General features: G+C 44.6%; 1 protein-coding gene across 1 annotated transcript in view; it reads right to left on the bottom strand.

The window, feature by feature from the left end:
- The window catches only part of MTREX (Mtr4 exosome RNA helicase), an 865,138-nt gene that overhangs the window by 655,822 nt on the left and 189,186 nt on the right, over positions 1-20,130 (bottom strand). Inside the window, exon 8 of the mRNA XM_078675087.1 lies at positions 5,622-5,746. Within this exon, the coding sequence (XP_078531213.1) occupies positions 5,622-5,746 (125 nt within the window). The remainder of the gene's footprint in view (positions 1-5,621; positions 5,747-20,130) is intronic.

Genomic DNA, 20,130 nt, shown 5'->3' with positions numbered 1-20,130 from the left:
AGATTACGTGACACTTTTTTTATTACCTTCCAACCCTGTTTTATTATAACTGTATAATGGATGGAGTAGTGTGGCTCACTGGTTAGAGGTGGCAGACCCGAGAGCAGAAGTCGGCCCGGGACCAGGGTTCGATTCCGGACGCGGCAGGGTTGTGGACCTTGGTCAGCGGACTCGATAATTCTCGCTTCGGTGCTTACTCTAATCAGGGATCACACTCGGCAACTCTGGGCACTAGCTTGCCTAATCTCCACAACGGCCCCACCAATTCCGGGGATGCCTGGCTCCACCTTGGGGACTCCCAGCAGGGACCATCCCACAGGGAAAGCCAGGACAGGTTCCCCAGAGTTATACAGCGCCGGGACACCCCGTTGCTGGGGCAGCTGTGCGCTTTACAAGTATACTACATTTACATTTACATTTAATAGAAACTCCACATGCATTCGTTAAATGTTTTTCCTTTTCATGCAGAGCTCTCAAGTTGTTATAACGAGGATGTACCTCTCTGTACATGGCATTAAGAAACAACTTAGGCAGCATAAATAGGAAGCCTACCTCTTGTTTTCAAAACACAATGAGCAGCTAGCTGAAAAGATTGTCAGTCATACCTTGGATCAACCCGGGGAGAATTTTTGTCTCACCGTCTTGCTATTGGCCGTTTGAGTGTACACTTCCATTGCTTAAAACTGTTCTATTAAACTGACATGCTTGAAAGGCTATTTAACACCTGAAAAGTACACCCAATCACGTTTTGTCATTCATGCATGGTTTGCAAAAAGCAACCCCATCTGGTTTTTTTTTCACCTCAAAACTTATTGGTACTCTTTAGGGCAATAAAAAATAATTGCTAGTAATGCCAAAGGATATTCCTCTAATGGTTACCATTAGAGGAATGACCCTGTGGCATCCATTGCCAAGAAATTCAAAAGCCATATTCATTGTGCTCCGCAGCCTTGGCAAAACCAAAAGGTCTCGATTATAAGTGAAAAAACAAGCCAACACTATTGGCGGAGCCAGTGCTGCTTCTTAAATTTTACACCAGAAATCAGGGGAGTGTTTGAACCGGTTTTATAGTACACAAAGCCCCTTTAAAAACATCCATACCACGCCTATTTATAGAATTTAGAACTCCAGTAAAAGCTAAAGCACACCATAAAGAAGTGTCCAGGCAACTAGTCCATTGGCCTGTAGATGGGAGATCAGCTAGTATCCCCAACCAAGTTAAGGTGGGTTTATTGCTGGGCTCACTAAATTACAGGGCAGGCGAGAGGAAGCTGCAGAACTTGCAAAAACACCATCAAAATTCATTTAATAACCAACCTTTTGAACGATAGAATTACGGCCCTAGTAAATTAGGTGCTTCTGAGTATTAAAAAAATAAACAAGAATCCATAAAAAGCAATTACATAGGTGTGCTGAACAAACTTAGCAATGCAGGCCCCATGCAAAAGCAATGAAAGCTTACAGAACCAGACTGTTAGTCAACTTTTATTCTTGCAAACGTCTTTCCATTTTCAGCCTTTTGTTGAAAACATGAAGGAGGAATACAGGGTAAGCCAGAAAAAATACAAAAGAAACACATGCTATCTGCCCAAGATGCAGGGGAGATTAACCAAACTGTACGGAAGATACTGCAGGCTCATCGGCTCCCCTTTTGATTTTGAGGCAACAATTTATACCTACAAGCGATTCTAAATAACTGTATCAAGTTCCAATTTTAAGAGAAGATGTACAGGGATGATAACTAGCATTGCACTGGAAACCACGACCGGGGAGCGATAGAATTAATTCAGCCAATAAGAAATAAGTACACGGATTAGCAAGGTGAGGGAGCATATGCAGCTAGATTGGGGTGTCGGGTGGGGAGCGGGGTGGGGGGGACTTGCAGACTTGAGTATGGCAGAATATTTAAACTCAAGCAACACGGTAAAATGAGTGTGGCTAGTCGGTTGCAATGTAAAAGTGTTAAACCAGAAACGTTTATTGCAATGAGTTTCCCCAGGAAACACTCAGGCACTCAGACGTAACAAAAAGGGATTTGGTCACATAATTTCAACACCACAAAGCGGTTTTATATGGTGGTCTTTTTAATATTTGACACACAAATAAACATTGTGCATTTTTCAACTCCTCAACAAGAACATTGGATAATCTTTAATATTAACAGGTCGCACTTATTTTAATAGTGCATTATAGATTAAATGAAAATATCCACAAATTATCAGGCTATAACTATTGGAACATCTGAGATCCCTGGACATACTGTGGTATGTGGAGACTTTAACTGAGTTTTAAACCTCAGGAGAGATACAAATAGACAATGCTACACATGGATGAGTCATATCAGGCACAAAATTCACGACTCTAATGCCAGCTTTAGATGTGCTGGATGCTTGGCGTGCAAGCATCGCCCCAAGTTGAGTGAGTTCGCATATCGATTTATTTTTCGTTCCATTTACAGAGTTGACAAACTAATAATAATAATAATAATAATCCACATTTGTAAAGCGCACAATCACCCGTAAGGGTCTCTAGGCGCTGGGGGCCGTCGGGAAGATTAAGCAAGCTATTGCCCAGAGTCACATGGTGCTGGGCTAATCTGCCGCCGGTGCCGGGGATCGAACCGTGATCCCCAGATTCCAGCGTCAGTCGCCCTGGCCGCGGCGCCACACCACAAACTAAGTATAAGGGTCTTAGACTGCACCCATGTACTAATGAAGAGGGCATTTGTTTCTATACCGCGTCCATCCACTCCTTGGACCATTAAAACGTCACTACTGCCAAAGTTGGGCACCTTCAGACAATCAGGGAAACCATGCAATACAACCTGCGAGGTAGTAAAAACCTCAGCAGTTATTCAAAATCAGGAAAAGAAAACTTGGTAGAAAAATAACTACTCACATCTTTAGCATCATAGAAGTTTCATGTGCAAAGGCCATCAGAGAGGATGATTGACAAACAACTGAGGCCCAACTGATCAGAATAAGGGCAAACCTTAATGTGATTTCTAAACAGAAGTTTACTGAGTAAAAAACAACTTGATAAATACAGCGCTTATTAATTTGGAGATCAAATCAGCTCATCGTTCCCAGCTTTGGCCCAAGACCAAGGGCAGCATGTACTATCAGATAATTTACAGACGAAAAAAACAACCGACACACAACCGCCCCAGCTACAAGGTCAAATCCTCCAGTTTTACAAAGCATTTTTTTTTATCAAACGGCCTCTAAATTCAGGCAAAATGCTAGAATTAATATACATCATAAACTAGCATACTATAATAAAAAAAAAAGATAATGAATTTAGTTAACGGCAGCTTTAAATATTCAGTAGAGTAGCTTTTAATATGCCATGGGTTAATAAAGCCGCTGTGGGTATTAGAAATGAAGGCTCCTGAAACCTCTGAAGGTGGCCTGTGGTACTGCACACTGTAACAATCAGAATGATGGCTTGCATGTGTGTTCTAAATAAAGGCCCTCCGACGACTGCCCAGTGATTCACGTTATTTTTTTTTTTATATCCCCGATTCCTTTGAAACTTGGAGAAGAAGGGCTTAGAAAAGACACCAAATATTCAAACCGAGGATGGTTTACAAACGTAACCCTGGTTCTCTAATTTTGGGGGAAAGCGTGTGTGTACAATGGTTTGTGGGCAGATTAAAAAGTAGGAATGGCATTGCGCATGCCCTTCGTGGAGTCAAGGTGCAACGACAATTGTCTCCATGAAGGGCATGGCTACCCAAAAGGTTACCCCAGTGCTCAATAAAACATTCAGTACTAATTAAGTCCCAGTTACGCAAACATCTATGTTTTCAATTATTGCCCAAGATGATAAAATTGTGCTAGTTTGTTTTCCTTTACCTGCTTTTACATTTAAAATAGTAACCACCGTTTTTAGAATTCTAATTGAACTACATCCTTTTAACAGGAAGAGAAATGTAGTAACGGATCATTTACCTTTCAATCCTGCAAACTGTAATAGGACAGCTTATCTTGTATACTAAAATCTGGTTTCAGGTGCACTACAGCTGAGGAAGGGATCTTTGTGGTACAGAAAGTCGGAAACCAAAAAATGTGAGATAAAAGAAGAATGGCATCATCTCAGTATGCAAGCAGATAATTTAATGGCAAAAAAATACTTTTGGCCAATGTATAGTCTAGCTCCTAAGCTTTGGAAATGTAAGTTTAGATACTGTGACAATCTAAGGAAAGCACTGCACACAAGTGGTCTTGATCTTTGTAAAGTAACTAAATCAGTTTTTTCTATGGGCTTCAAAGCATTACAAAGTAGATGAGGCTGGCCCCAACCAGCTACATGGCATAGACCAGTTGCAACTATATTTATGCTTTCAAAAGAAAGAAGTTAAGCCAAGATTATGCTTATTGTATGGTTATTGAGATCACTTGGGTTCTGAATGACACGACTGGAGTTTTCTATGTTTGTAAAATGTAAACATATGATAATATACATCAATTTCCCCAAAAACCAAACATTGCATAGAAAAAGGTGTTTCTCCTCTGATTAAATCTCTTCTGCTTGCCTACTTGCTATTTTGCTATGCAAATGGCCTTAAGAGCCGAGCATAGAGACCAATTGGATATAATGCTACAGTAAGAAGCTCCTATGCTTTGCAATACATTACCAGGAGGATCTTAGGTAATTTTGTTTTGAAAGAAAGGAAAAACATTTTTTAACCATTTTTAAGAATAGACACATGCACAAATTATGTTCTGTGAAGAGTTCATGTCGTTTTTAGAAAATCACAGTGTTTATTCTGAATATTAGTTAATAATCTTTCAGTAGTCTGTCACAGGTTTTGACAAAGTTACACAATTAATGGACTGTATTATTAGGAAACATTGCAACAGTGTACTAGCGGGTGGCCACATCACACCTACTACCCTCTGAACAAGATCCTATACTTTCCCACCAAAAATATTTTCAACCTTCTTCTCCTCACTCCTTCACCTTCCTACATAGATATCAAGAGGCCTAGATATTGGACCAAACACAGGCTCCAAACACCAACTGTAAACATTCTTGTTTGAAGCCTTGCATTTAGCAGCACTGCGCCCCAAACATTTCTCTCATCTAATAACACTTCACAAATCATTGTAGGTATTTAATTCGAAAATATCTAATACATTAAAGTTTAACTAGCCTCCCTGAAAATGTATTTCTGAGTCTGCCACCAGCCAGGTCAGTTGCTCAACATTAGACCTTACTGGCTTGCTCAAGGTAGTGAGACACATTTATCCTACCGCCCAGGTGCATGTCAACCCTGATATTTTGCCTTAGTTTACACCTAGCTGGCCTGGACTACAGCAGCACGTCGGTATGTCAGTGTTAAGAAACCAACAGTAACAAGGCCATTATCTACTGCACAGATTGAGTCTCTCACTTGACTAGCACTTACATCCCATAATTCCTTCTTTATATAAGTTTGGCAATATTTTCTGATTCATAGTTTCTATTGGAAGGGCTATGTGAACCTCGGATACAATGCATAATTATTTAATAAAGGATGCATACAAAGCAATTTTTTGCAGCTTAATACACAATTTCACAGAAGCTGTAAAACGCACCGTGGAACATAAGGAGAAACTACAGTCAATCATTTGTACCTGTTTATGAAGATGACAAATCCATTCAGCAAACTGGCGGGCGTTTGGGATAGTAGCAGAAAGAAACACATAGTGCACATTGTCAGGAAGCAAGATAATGGTTTCTTCCCACACAACACCACGCTCTGAAAATCAAAAATGCAGAAAAGTCATTAAATAAAAAGGCAAAAGATATCACCCAGAGCACCGACACTTGCAATATACCCATTAATTACAAAGGGATGAGGCATTTTCACATTTAAATCTGGATGAGCAGGCATCTCTTTCAAGAATGCTGCAATTCAAAATAATCTTTATTGATGGTTCCTTTTCTACCCATTAAGCCCACTAAAGTTTTTGCTTGATATGTTTGATATAGTATTGCCTATTTTTGCTACAAGTTGAGCAATCCTTTAGTCAAATGCCTTAAAGACAGTCACTCCTTACTTGATGCATTCTCTTAAACCACGCTAGTTGCCGTGTTCATTGTTAAGCAACACGTTAACATAAGGGTCCATTCAGCATAAAGCAGTGTTACTCAAGTATTACTCAAAGGACAACCCACCCATTTATGCATGATCATGGTCTTCCAATGCGGCAAACATAAAACACAGCCAATCATAAACCTAGAATTGGATAAATACAAAACTCGAACTGCTGAATGGTTACTTAGGTTTTTGCTAGTGGCCAGTTTGCTTTTGCAACAACCTCCTCATATGTTCGTGAACGATAGTATGCTTGGTAGTAATCATTGTAGTGAAGTTCCAATACTGTACATTTTGGTATATGGTCTTGTGTGTGGGAAACCAGACTGGACATCAGACACAGTAAGTTTGGGAATAAACGTTCCGTTAGTACGGAAGGTGGAAATGCAAGGTTTAGTTAGGTACCTTATTCTGTAAAAGGCTTTTTTTAAGTTTTTCTTTCGCTCTATGAACACCCTAGTTAAGTATGATCACACAATCGTCACATGTGCAGCCAAGCGTGATAGATCTGTAAATGCTTAAGTACATCCGGCCGGAGAGGCCCTCTTACTAAACAGCAGGAATGGCTTTATTGGGTTTTCCAAAATCATCTTCTGAAATAAAAGGCACCTCTCCACTAAAGGAAAGAGCATCATCTTTTCTATGTCTAGTGTAGCTCGGTGGGGGAGGGGGTGAGAGGGAGTTGGGGCAGACTACCAAAGCTTGGATAGCTTTGGTCCTCAAGGGCACTGACAGCCTCCAGATGCAGAGGTACGCACAGTTAACGCCTCTCCTCTGGAGATGAGCTGCTAATATGGTAATGCACTCCATGAAAATCCTAATATCACATGCCAAGCCAAAGCAAAGCACTTTGAGCTGAAAGCGAGAATTCCCCACCATCGATCAATGATACTTGAACTGCACTTTCCTGACTGGAAGTTGATTAGTCTCCCAGTTGCAGAAAAGGCACAATGGACTGTAAAGTCACCATTTCGAATTTTTCTGTGGAAAGAAAACGGAGGCACCCCAGTCTCAAAATTGGCCTCCTTCCCTTTCCTCATTTCTTGCCTACCAGGAATTCCTTGGCGTACACACAGCTTCCTTACTGAGAGGGGACTCTCTTCCACAGCATGTTCTGTAGGAGACTCCACCTCCTTGTGGGGGTGCTGGAGATGATTCATTGGGTAAACCCTGCTGGTGTCTGGTGGGAATTGTAAAAAACAGAAGCAAAGAACCAGGGTAACAATAAATATAAACTAAGACAGTGCTTCCCAAACATTTTAGAAACACAAATAGAACAACTAAATTTCACGACTCACCTATCAATAATGGACATGAAGCGGATGATTTTTTTTTTTAATATAAAAGTAGCACTCGTTTGTTAATATCCCTACCTTGACCACACCCTTCGATATTGGACTGTGCCAAGATATTGATTGAACTGCATTTGAAGTCTTGAGCAGGACGATTTTCAGAGTAGGGTGCTGGCCTGTGGCATTCAATAAAATGACAAGGCTTCCGAAAAATCTAGGTGCTGATGTAAGTGATTTTAGCAAATTTGAGAAACCCAGTTGCAGCAGAGTATGGGGTAAGGTCTCATGTCGAAATGGTTACCAGTAGGAGAAGTTATGCAGCTTCACAAATTTTCTGGATTCACAAGCTGTGCGTTATTCTGCCATCTAGTGGTAGGTTCCGTAACCCTCCACTTTTAGTAGTCTCTTTTCTCTTTTTTAGGCTGAGCCTGGGCAGCACATGCGCTGCTCTGCAAGGCATGCTGTAATGAGGTATGTACTTGAAGATCTGCCCACTCTCCAACCATGTTTTTCATTGGCTTGTGTCATTTGTCCTTGGTAAATGCAGACTTCTAATTTGCTAATAGGCTTCTGAGTCCCTCCTTCGTACCGTCTGATCTTCATTTGTAACCTCCCATGAGGACAGCCTCCGAGCACTATTTTGTTTAATGCTTTTCCTTGCCTGCAAAAGGCAGTACACGCTCTTTCATAGGGCTTTATTTTTTTCCTTCAAAGCACGAGACGCCACATTGGCGGCTATGTCTTTGGTTTATTTAATGTGCCAAACGCGGCCGCATATTTTTTTTTTTAACTTAGTTTGTAAAAGCGGCCCATGTTGCGCTTTCTCGTTAATGGCGCCCATGTCCCTTTCTTTAGAATGCAATTGGTTTTCCATATTTAATAATTAAAAGATTGCGTTATTTCAGTGTGGGGACCAAAAGGTACAGATGGCTTATTATACGATATTGAAAAAAGGATTAAATTACTAATTTCCAGGTCCTTGGGTGTTTGGCCGTGGTGTTAGCGCCATCTTAAGGACAACGGTACTCGGAGAAAACTAAGCACCGTTGTCCTTCTTTCATTTCCACGACTTTGAGGAAATGAAAGACCGACCACAGAGCTTAGAGTTCAGTCACACAAGTTTGCAGCAGGTAGAGCGCCAGTCTGTCCCTGGTATTTTGCTTCAGTTGTGGCCGTGGCTCAGCTTGGTGGGGGGTACAAGCCGCCTGCATCTTATGCTTTTGACTTTATAACTTTTGAGGATATCTTGCTCTTACCCCCACTTTAGTAATTTTGTCACACAGACTCCAACCGAAAGGTGGACTTCTGTTAATTGATTTAATGAGCCGGCCAAGACAGATTCAGATTCTGTTCTAGACTCAAACTGGATGGTGGAGTTTCGCCCCCAGTAAACGTAGGCCTTAAATCTTTTTATTCATCCTGCTTCAATATTTTGATTAATTTCTGTTAAGAGAGGAACCATCACCCGCATCTCCCTTTTTTCCCAGACCTTAGATGGATTTATGGACCAAGCTTCAATAGCTATACCTTTAAATAAGTGTGATTATTACCACGTAACAACTTAGTGAATGCACCATTAATTTCGGGCACCTGTTAGTCTAAGCTATATTAATGTAACACTCCTTACACATGTTGAATTATTCTGCCCCATATAGGCTGTCCACAACCTTATTGTCAGTCCTGAGGAAGACCCGCCGAGATGCTTGTTGAACCGCGCACATCTCTGGGTCGAAACGTCAATACTCTTTTAGGTCATGTCCGTCAGTCCCCTCAACCCAAGGCTTAAATATGAGTTGTCAAGGTGACTGAGGAAGAGATACAGAATTACGAAAAGACATGATCCCTCTTCTCCCTTATATTTCTTGATATATATGTGTCAAAAATGTTATCTCTTTTCTCTGCTTCTTACCTATGTCATCACTTTGTCACTTTATTTCACTTGACTCACATAAGTCACCATTCACACATGTTGATGAAATTACATATGAAACAGCCATATACATTTCTTGTTTTCTCTATATATAAAAAAGAAGTGATTAGCATCATTGTATGAGCAATTTGTTCTTGTTGTGTGGGGTGTTTAAGAGCGGTCTAAAAATTACTGTTGCATACTTAATTGATTTGGAACATTATTATTGAACACGAAGCAATTGTTGGAACCAACAGCACCAGCTGTAAATTACCATGTCGCACCAGGTGGCACGCAATTGATTCCTCAAAAGATGGAATTAGTTACTTACCTGTACACTATAGTTCTCCAGTATTATCTTTCATAGATTCACATGCTTGTATCTTCCCCGTCGTCATGGTGGGAGTCTCACGGTAACAGAATGACCAAAGCAGTATCATAGAGAAGAAAAACTGCATAGAAAATCCCATAGGGACTGTAGCATTTGGTAACCAGACCATCTCATTATTTGGTCCAAAAGTCAGCCAATCAGCATTGCTGCCCTGCCCTCACACTCCCCAGCAGGAGCTTCCTGCCTCAGATTTCCGTCCCCGAGTGAGAGACATGGATAAATACCGAGAACAGGTTCTGCCTGCGAAACGGGGAGGCGGGTGGGCGCATGTGAATCTATGAAAGATAATACTGGAGAACTATAGTGTACAGGTAAGTAACTAATTCCTTCTCCAGTATTACATCTTTCATAGATTCACATGCTTGTATCAGAGTAGTAAGCAGTGCTCACAAGAATTTGCAGCGTTTCCAGGATAGAACCCAGAAGGAAGCTCTGCAGTAAAGCAATGTTATAACAATACATATCCATATAATATTAAGAATGCAGATACATATATATATATATATATATATATATATATATAAATATACATGCAAACATCAGTCAAAAGTACTGTATAGACAAATTAGCAGATAATCAAATTATACCTTATTGAAATAGGCGTTTCAGAACGGCTTGTCCCACTGCCGTGTCTTCTTTCCATGCAGTGTCCAGACAGTAGTGCTTGGTGAAAGAATGCACACTCTTCCACGTCGCTGCTCTGCAGATGTCTGGCAGCGACACTCCTGCGAATAAGGCCATTGATGTCGCCATCTTCCTTGTAGAATGTGCATTCACTTTAGAAAAGAGCGGCTTTCCCGCTTTCTCATGACATTTCAGTATAGCTGATGATATCCATCTTGCAATACTCAGTCTTGATAGAGGAAGGCCTCTCCTTTGGCCTTCAAAAGCAATAAATAATTGTTTGGATTTGCGGAATGTCTTTGTTCGTTCAATGTAGAACTTCAAACATCTAGCAATGTCTAAAGAGTGCAATGCTCTTTCTGCTTCAGTTGAGGGATTGCTGAAAAAGGTAGGCAAAATAACAGGCTCGTTGAGGTGAAAAGACGTAGGAACTTTGGGTATAAAAGTAGGATTTGTCCTTAATATAACCCTGTCCTGGCGAAATTGTAAAAAGGGTTCTTCCACTGAAAAAGCTTGAATTTCGCTAACCCTCCTTGCTGATGTTAAGGCAAGGAGCAGGGCTGTCTTCCATGATAGGAACTGTAAGTCTGTGCTGTGGATAGGCTCGAACGGAGGCCTCATAAGTTGCGACAGGACTGTATTGAGGTGCCATGGCACTGGCGGGCGCCGAATGGGTGGAAAAACTCTAAAAAGTCCTTTAATGAACTCTTTTATTAGCCTGGAGACCAGAGAGATGGCTCGTTTGGTTTTCTCCTGAAGCGTGATATTGCTGCTAAGTGTACCTTCACCGAGGCATGCGACAGTCCTGCCTTAGACAGTGACAACAGGTAAGGTAGAATACCTTCAGGGTGTACTGTTAGCGGGTGTAAGTTTTGACTGTCACACCAGTGACAGAAACGAGTCCATTTAGCTGCATAAGTTTTGTTGGTTGACGTAGCTCTGGCTTGTGACAGAATATGTCTGCATTCTTGAGGAATGTTTAAGTCTTGGAATTCCCGCTCATGAGTTTCCATGCGGACAATTTTAGCGATTGTAGGTCCGGATGCAGAATCTGACCGTGTTTCATGGAAATGAGGTTCTGGAATGTCGGAAACTGAAGTTTGTTGCCCTTTGACATCTGTAGCAGGTCTGAATACCATGCCTGCCTCGGCCAGGCTGGTGCTATCAGTATGACATGACACGGTTCCAATCTTATTTTGCGAAGTATTCGCGGTATCAGAGGGAACGGAGGAAACGCATAGGCAAACATTTCCGTCCAATCCATGTGGAATGCGTTTCCCCTGGAATCTTGCTGAGGGTACCTGGACGCAAATTGGACACACTTTGAATTGTCCCTGGTTGCGAACAAGTCTAATGTGGGAGTGCCCCTCCTTTGAAACAGTCTGCGAAGCTGAGCGTCGTGCAGCTCCCATTCGTGCGTCACGTTCGGTGTGCGACTCAGAGCATCTGCCCGTGTGTTTAGGATGCCCTGTATATGTTGCACTTGAATTGAAATGCCGTGGATTATCAGCCACTTCCAGATTCTTTGCGCCAACCTCGACAGTTGTTTGGATTTTGTTCCACCCTGCTTTAGCAGATAAAACATAGTCGTGGTGCTGTCCGTTTGAATAAGCACCGATGCGTGCCGTATCCTGGGCAGGAAGGCTTGAAGCCCCAGAAACACAGCTTTGAGTTCTAACATGTTTATGTGAAGCTGTGCCTCCCAGTCTGACCAGAGGCCCTGAATCTCCAGCTCCTGAAGATGTGCACCCCATCCTAGCAAGGAGGCGTCCGTCGTCATCACGTAATTGTGATTCTGAGGTACAAAGGTTAAGCCCTGATCCAAGTTCTTCTGTGCTTTCCACCATGACATGGCCACCTTCATACGGTTCGTGATGGTAATGCGATCCTCGAAGGTTCCTTTGGACTGAACCCATTGCTCGTCCAGTTGTTCCTGCAAAGGTCTCATTCGAAGACGGCAATTTGGTACCAGAGGGATGCAAGAAGATATCATCCCCAACATGGATTTGTACATTCTCACAGAAGTGAACCTTTTTGACTGATGGGTCGTGGCAAGACCCATTATCTTTGTCATCCGTTCTTTGGAAGGATAGGCTTTCACTGTCTTGGTGCATATCCACGCTCCTAAGAAGTGAATGCCCTGGGCCGGAGTCAGCGAGGACTTCTCCAAGTTGGTCCTTAGTCCCAAGCGTCGAAACAGTCGAATGCAGCAGTGGAGAGACCTTGCTGTTACTCTGAATGATGGACCTGTCACTAGCCAGTCGTCCAGATATGGATAAATGTAATGCCCTTGCAATCTTAAATGGGCTGTCACCGGGGCCATGCATTTGGTGAACACCCTCGGGGCCGATTTGAGTCTGAATGGAAGGACCTTGAATTGAAAGTGGCGACTCTCCACGGTGAATCTTAAATATCTTCTGTGTTTCCAATGAATTGGAATATGGAAGTACGCATCCATGAGATCCAAGGACGCCATGTAGTCTTGCTACTTTAACATTTGCAGGATCTCTTGCAATGATAGCATTCTGAAGGGAATCTTCTTTATGTATTGATTCAGATCCCTCAAATCCAATACCGGTCTCCATTTCAGGGTTTGTTTCTTCTTGATGAGGAAGAAATGCGAGTAGAAGCCTTTCCCTCTGAGATGTTGCGGTACTTCTTCTATGGCTCCCTTTTGCAGAAGCGAGTGGACCTCCCTCTGCAATTCCTGACGATGTTGAGAGAGCCTGAGCACCGGGGGATGATCCGGTGGTATTTCCGCAAATTCCAGGGTATGACCCCTGCTGATGACTTCTAGAACCCATTTGTCCGATGTTATGGACGTCCAGTTGTTGAAGTATTGAGACAGATAGTGGTCGTTTTCCGGGATCTGCATTGTGGGGAGCGCCAGCCTGCAATCATTGACGTCTGTTAGACTGTTGATTCTTCCCTCTGGTGCCAGCCTTGCCCCTAGATTGCTGCTGGTAAGAGGAGTTGTAGGGCTTGAACTGGGTGTTTGAATTGTATTGCCGATAATTCTGTTGGTTATACGGCTGATATCTGTTGGACTGATATGAGGATCTCTGATTGAATTGACCTCTTGTACCTCTTTTACGAAAGGACTGAAACCGTCCTTGTTGAAGAGATCCGAGCGCTCTAGCAGTATCCGTGTCAGATTTGATGCCTTGTAGCGCCTCGTCGATATGTTTCCCAAATAAATTCTCGCCATCAAACGGCATATCCACAATCTTCGCTTGCACCTCCGGACGAAAAGAGGTTGCCTTAAGCCAGCCTTGTCTGCGAAGCGAAACTGCCCCAGCCATTTGCCTGAAAGCCATAGATAAAACGTCCATGGCGATGTCAATAGATTCAGCCGCAGACTTTGCTCCGTCTTTGAGGATGGCCGCCGCTTCCTCTTTCCTATCCTCCGGTAGCGCAGACAGTATGGGTGCCAGATCGGACCACATTTGCCTGTTGAAACGGCTAATAAGGGCCATAGCATTGGCTGCCTTAATAGTAGAGGCTGCCATGACCGCAAACCTCTTACCGGCACCATCCATTCTTCTTCCTTCTTTGTCTGGTGGCACCAAGGAAGTAGCCACTGGGTTTTTTTAATTTCTCTGCGCCGTCTGCGTCACGACTGACTCTGGTCTGGGGTGCCCTATTAGACAGGCTGCAGCAGACTCTGGCGCTCTGTACTTCTTTTCAATCCTTGGAACGGACACCGCTATGGAAGCCGGTGTCTTTAAAATTTTTAGGCCCTCTTCCCAAACATGAGGGATAATTGGAATTGATCGAGCTGATTTCCTGGCATCGTCCTTGAAATCATACAAGAAACAGTCTGTTTCTTTAACTTCCATATCTAATTTAAATCTCTTCGCCGCCTTTTCCATGATGTCATGGAACCCTCCGATGTCTTGAGGAGGGGAGTTGGATGGCAGTGGGTCAGGTGACGGGGCCGATGGCAAGATGTATTCATTCCATTCCTGCCCCGAAGCATCATGAACAAGTTCCCCTTCTTCAGGTTGTTCATCCTCGTTGGATTCCGTTAGATCGTCTCTTATTGTAACCACTGGCGGTGATCTCACCCCCTGCTCTTGAGTGGCAGCTTTTGTCTTTGATGGCTGCGCCGAAGCTACCGGCGTAGCTGATTGAGGGTCGTTTGCCTCCGGGAAACGACGGTAGTAGTCGTTTATCATGAATCTGAGGTCAGATACAAGAGACACCGGTATAGACATTGTCTCCTGTCGTACCTCCTCTCGCGATTCTTCCTGTTGCTCCTCCTCTTCATTATATTCACCTGTGTCTTGGAAAGACTCATATCTGGAAGATTGAGGTCTGTCCTTGAAGGAATATACCTCTTCTTCGTCTGTGTCTTGGCTCTTTATTTGGAGCTGTGAAGGACTGTAAGCGGCACCTGAGGACTCCTCTGCCTTTGAGTCTTGTTCCAACAAAGAAGATGGTGGAAGAGGTGAAATCTTCGTCCATGATGTGAATTCCGCCGATTTGCTGATAGTCGCCGAACCCGTGGATGACTGAAAAGACCGGATAGAAATCATAGTCTTCGACTCTGGTGACTTGAAAGCTTTTGCTGTTGTCAGTATGATCTTCGTCGACGGTGCCGTCGACGACACCGTCGACGGAACCTTCGTCGACGGGTCCACCGTCGACGAGGCCCCCGTCGACATCCTCGTCGTCGAACCTTTCGTCGACGATGTCGTCGTCGTCGTCGACGGTCTCTTCGTCGACGGGGTAATCTTACTCGTCGACGCTGCTTTAGATCCTGTCATCGACGAAGCAGTCGTCGTCGACGGAGCTGAAGGCTTTTCCACAGATTTGGAAGCAAAAGCTAGGGAACTGGTCGGTGGAGCAGACCCTGTCCCTTTCTGAACTGACAGCTTCTTCAGAGGAGTAATAGGGAGAGATGACATTGCCTTATCTTTAGATTTACTCTTCTTAGGCTCCACTTTCTCCTCAGAAATAGAGGCCTTTCTCTTCTTAGGTGTCAGTTTAGAAGATTCCTCCCCAGAATCTGAGTCTGATATGGCCTTCTTCTTCTGAAGCCATAACAGCAAGCGAGCCTCTCTGTCTCTAAGAGTTTTGACAGAAAAGGTTCTACAGTATTTACAATCCTTAGCCTCATGCTTAGGATGAAGACAGTATAGGCAGTCCTTATGAGGGTCTTCGGAGTAAAGCCTGGCCTTCCCACAGGATCTGCATGGCCTGAACAGCCTCTTTTTAGAGCTTTCAGCCATATTGAGAAATACAGGCACACACAATACCTTAATCCAGAAGTCAGGATATAAGAAGCAAAAGGGCAATAGTTCACTCAGGAACAGTAAACTGAGCAGAGCTCAGGGAGACTCCTTTCTCACACGAAGGCGGTTGGAAATCTGAGGCAGGAAGCTCCTGCTGGGGAGTGTGAGGGCAGGGCAGCAATGCTGATTGGCTGACTTTTGGACCAAATAATGAGATGGTCTGGTTACCAAATGCTACAGTCCCTATGGGATTTTCTATGCAGTTTTTCTTCTCTATGATACTGCTTTGGTCATTCTGTTACCGTGAGACTCCCACCATGACGACGGGGAAGATACAAGCATGTGAATCTATGAAAGATGTAATACTGGAGAAACTACGCGCTGTTCAGGATAATAAAACCAATAAAATGGTGGCAGTTTAAAGCCCTCAGAATGTTTTACTTTTTGGGCAGCATTACTGTGCGACAGGTGTAAGAAAGTGGCTCTATATATACTGGACCAAAGTAAGGTACAGTGTGTCAGATCTGACCTTACTCTCTAATGTGGTAGCTTGGTCGAGCAGTAAGGCAGTATCAGAGGACAGTGTAAAGCATTTGTTGTACACAGTCAGCAAAAGGTTTCACACACTCAAGAACTGAACTCTAGGCCAATTGTTTTTATATCAAAAGACTTAGTTGTTTCATTTTATATCCCAAAGGGATCAAAATATACTTTTCTCAATATGAGTGACTTTGGGCAATTACTTTGCAGACAGGCAATAGACTTGGTAAGTACAATGGGGTTGCAATAGGCAACACAATTCTAAACACAATTTAACATTGAGCTCAATGGGTTATTCTATAAAAATGCAATTGATTACTTTCAGGATTACTTTGCTAACCACAGGACTGGATCCAGTCCCGGGACCTAAGCTGTAAACAGTTAAGTAAAAGCATTTTGGTTACAGTTGTACTTTTTAAAGGTTATAAATGTATTTTCGAAGTTGACACTTAGAAACTTTTCAGAGAAAAACTAGCTTTCCTGGAAGGAAATTCAAGTCACAAGTAAAGTAGGTTCTCGTTACTTTTGTAATCCATACTGGACTCCTAGATCCAGCACTGGGACCTCTACCTAAGACAGGTAAGTATTTACGTTTCAGCAGTTGGTACGATTTTTAAGGAATATTTGTAATTTTCAAAAATCGACACTTAAAAGAATTTTCAGAGAAAAACAGTCAAAGGTTTCCTATGGAAGAAAATGAAAGTAACTGGTAAGTACAGTCAAGATTACTTTTGCGGTTCAGCACTGAAATAGAAAGTACAGCACTGGCTTCTCTCCTGATCCCAGGTGAGTATTTCGGAAATAGGTATTCGGCTGATTTTAGAGGAATATTTTAAAGTTGCAAAACTCCACACTTAAAAGAAATTTCAGTGAAAACCAGTCAATGTTAGCATATGAAAGGAAATCTAGAAGGGTGACTGAGGTATGCTAGGGCAGTGGGTTTTGTGGGCATGACACACAGGGATGTGTGCCATGTCGACTCTGTTTAGTTCTGAACTTAGACATTCAGCCTGCAAAGGCAGTGTGTGGGTGTCAGGGTACAGGGCCCCTAAGGGTGGCACAATAAGTGCTGCAGCCCTTAGGGGTCTCCTCTGGTCACCATGCCCGAGGTACCTAGTGTACCATTTACTAGGGGCTGACAGGTGGCCAGAGATGCCAATTGGGTTTTGGTTTCAACAAATTTTTTGGGAAGGAACACAGGCCCTGGGCACCTGGTTGGCAGGAGCCCAGGGCAGACTCAGTCAAAGCACATCAGCAGTGCAGCAAAAAGTGGGGGCATAAAAATGCAAGAAAGATGGCACTTTCTCACAACAGGTCATAGCAAATATTGAATTCATTCAGGCAGCCGGAGCAAACCGCTATTCAAGGGCAGATTATATGGTCTCACACCTCTGCTTCTGCATAACTGCCGAGCTACACAGCTAGCATGAACCATCACTAATGGCCCTCCTCACTGATACGAGTGTCACAAGCAGTGTTAACTGCTCAGTGTTAGCAGCAGACTGCCGACAGCCAGCCTACTGCTTTGAAGGCAGACCCTAATCTGTTCCTCCTACCTTGCAGGGAGGATAGCATTACCTCCTCGTCAGCCCTCCCCGTCCCAGTCCTAACTACATGAGCATAGCTCCTCCCACCAGAAACTCCCAAGCAACTTAAAACCCATCCCTTCCCTCCAGGCCACACCCATACCCTGAGGCATATAATCCAGTGACCTGCCAATCAACAACCTGTTTGTTTTTTCTGCGGAATCACTTCCGAGCAGACTTCGTCGAGGGGGACACTGGAATTGGCCTCCTATCTGGTAAGTGTGAAACGGGATGTTAAGCGCCCGTTTTTAACCCCTATTGTGCCTGCTTTTATTTGACCTTGTGGGCATTTACTTTGAGTCCCTGCTGTAGCGGGACCATGGGGTTGGGGGTCCGGACTGCCTGGTGGTGGTGTCTCCCTGCTGCAGCCTCCCCTCTTCCGGGTTCGTTCCCTGCTCTAGCGGGTGCTCCCGGGGAGGGAGGGGGGGTGTGTGGCTGGCTTTTTCAGCACGCCGAGGGCGTGCCGGTTTGGCTTCTCTGTCTCTATCCATACTCTTGGTGCTCGTTTCTTTCGTGCCCGTGTTTTCCCCCTTTTTATTGCTTCCTGCAATCCTTGGTGGTGTCTGGGGTTGCGGGGAGGGGGGGGGGGGGGACTGCCTTTGTTTGGTCCGTGGGGGCCCGATGTTAAGGTTCAGTCCGACTTTGATCTTACCTAGGTTAGGTTCTCTTCCCCGCGTTTCTGTAGTGGGAGCTCCCTCTACTGGCGGTCCTAATTGCCGTTTTTGTGTTGCTGGAGGGCTTTGCATGGGGCTTGATTTCGAGTCTTGGCCTCTTCCTGCTCTGCTGTGGTGAGGCCCCATGGTGTTTTTTCCCTGTCCTTGGCCTGTCTCTGCTGTCTGTGGGGGTCATGTGGGGTTTGGAGGCTCTGCTCTCCTGCAGTTCTGCTGGGGCGGTGGGGAGTTCTTACCTCTGGTTTCACTGGTTCCTGGGGCGGGGTCTTCTGGGTTTCTTCGTGTCCTTACAGTTGGGCCCTGTTCAATCATTTCCTTTTGTAGGTTGGTGGTCTTCACTGATAGGGCGGTTTGAAGCCCGGCCTTCGGTCCTGTGTAGGGATTGGCTCCCGGTCCAGGTGGCGTTCCCTGGTTGGCCCTTGGGGATTTTTGCTTGATTGGTCTGGGTATATCTTGGGGTCTGGGTTTCTGTTCTCCTGTTTACAACATGGAGGGTAGAGGTGCAGACGTGCGTGAGCTCGGCTGTGAGGATGGAGAGGTGGTCGCTGGTTCTTCCTCTGCTCCTTCCATGGCGGATATTCAGAAAATGATTGAGGCTGCTGTGGCGGCGGCCTTTGTGGCTCATGTTCCCAAGGGGCCTAAGAGACAGAAATTGGATGCCTCGGCTGAGGTAGATCCGAATGTTGACTCTGATGAGGAGGTGAAGGGTCGTTTTGTCCAAGGGGCTGACCTTCGCTGTGTTTTGCAGCATGTTCGGGACGATCTGGGATTCCCTGATCCTGTGGTGGGTGGAGAGTCTGAAGACTTCTTCGCCAATTACCTGAAGAAAGATCCGGAAAGCCTCCCCATTCATACGTCTGTGAGGAAGGTGCTGGAGGGGGAGTGGAAGGATGTTGACAGGCATGCCTTTCCCCGGTTTCTGGCTAAGAGGTATCCCTTGCAGGGATTCACGGAGGAGTTTCCGGCTGTGGTGAAAGTGGATTCTCTGCTGGCTGGTATGGCGTCTCAGAGCCTGGTGGTGTCTGAGGATGCGGTACCTTCTGATCCTGGGGACAAGCGGGTTGAGGGGGCCTTGAAGCGGTCCTTTGTGGCCTCCAATCTGGCTGTTCGGTCTGCAGCTTACACCAGCTATCTTGTTCAGTCGCTTCTTAAGGACTGTCAGGGTATTTCTGCGCAGCTCATGCAGGATGAGGATCCCTCTGAGTCTTTGTCCATGTTGGAACAACAATTGCGTTTCATGGCTGACTTGTCCTTCGACTCCCTTAGTGCTGCGGCGGCGGCTGCTGGTGCCTCGGTTGCTGCTAGGAGGCAGTTGTGGCTTAAGTCTTGGAAGGCGGAAGCTGCTCAGAAGGCGGCCGTGATGAAGATTCCCTTCACGGGCTCTAAGTTGTTTGGGGAGCCGTTGGAAGCTTTGATTAAAAAGACAGCTGAGGACAAGAAGTTGTTGGCTCCGGTCCGCTCTTCTCAGAAAGGGAAGTTTGCGGGTTATAAGCGGGCGTGGTAGGGGTGTCCCTTCCTTCCACAAGTCCCGGGGTCAACAAGGTGCTTCCTCTTCTGCAGGTCCCTCCAAGTCGTGACTATGTGATGGATTCCTTGAAGGTGACGGTTGGGGGTCGCCTCACCTCTTTTTTGCCAGTCTGGGAGGAGTTCGTTCGGGATCTGTGGGTTCTGCAGGTGGTACGACTGGGCTACAGAATAGAATTTGGGACTCCTCCGGTGGATGTGTTCAAAGCTACCCCTGTTCCCAGGTCTCTGGCAAGATGTCGTGCTCTATTGGACGGAGTTCGGGACTTGG

The sequence above is a fragment of the Lissotriton helveticus genome, chromosome 2_1, assembly GCF_964261635.1.
Source record: "Lissotriton helveticus chromosome 2_1, aLisHel1.1, whole genome shotgun sequence".
Taxonomy (NCBI): domain Eukaryota; kingdom Metazoa; phylum Chordata; class Amphibia; order Caudata; family Salamandridae; genus Lissotriton; species Lissotriton helveticus.
The sequence above is the reverse complement of the archived record's forward strand: the minus strand, read 5'-3'. Positions and strand labels throughout refer to the sequence as shown.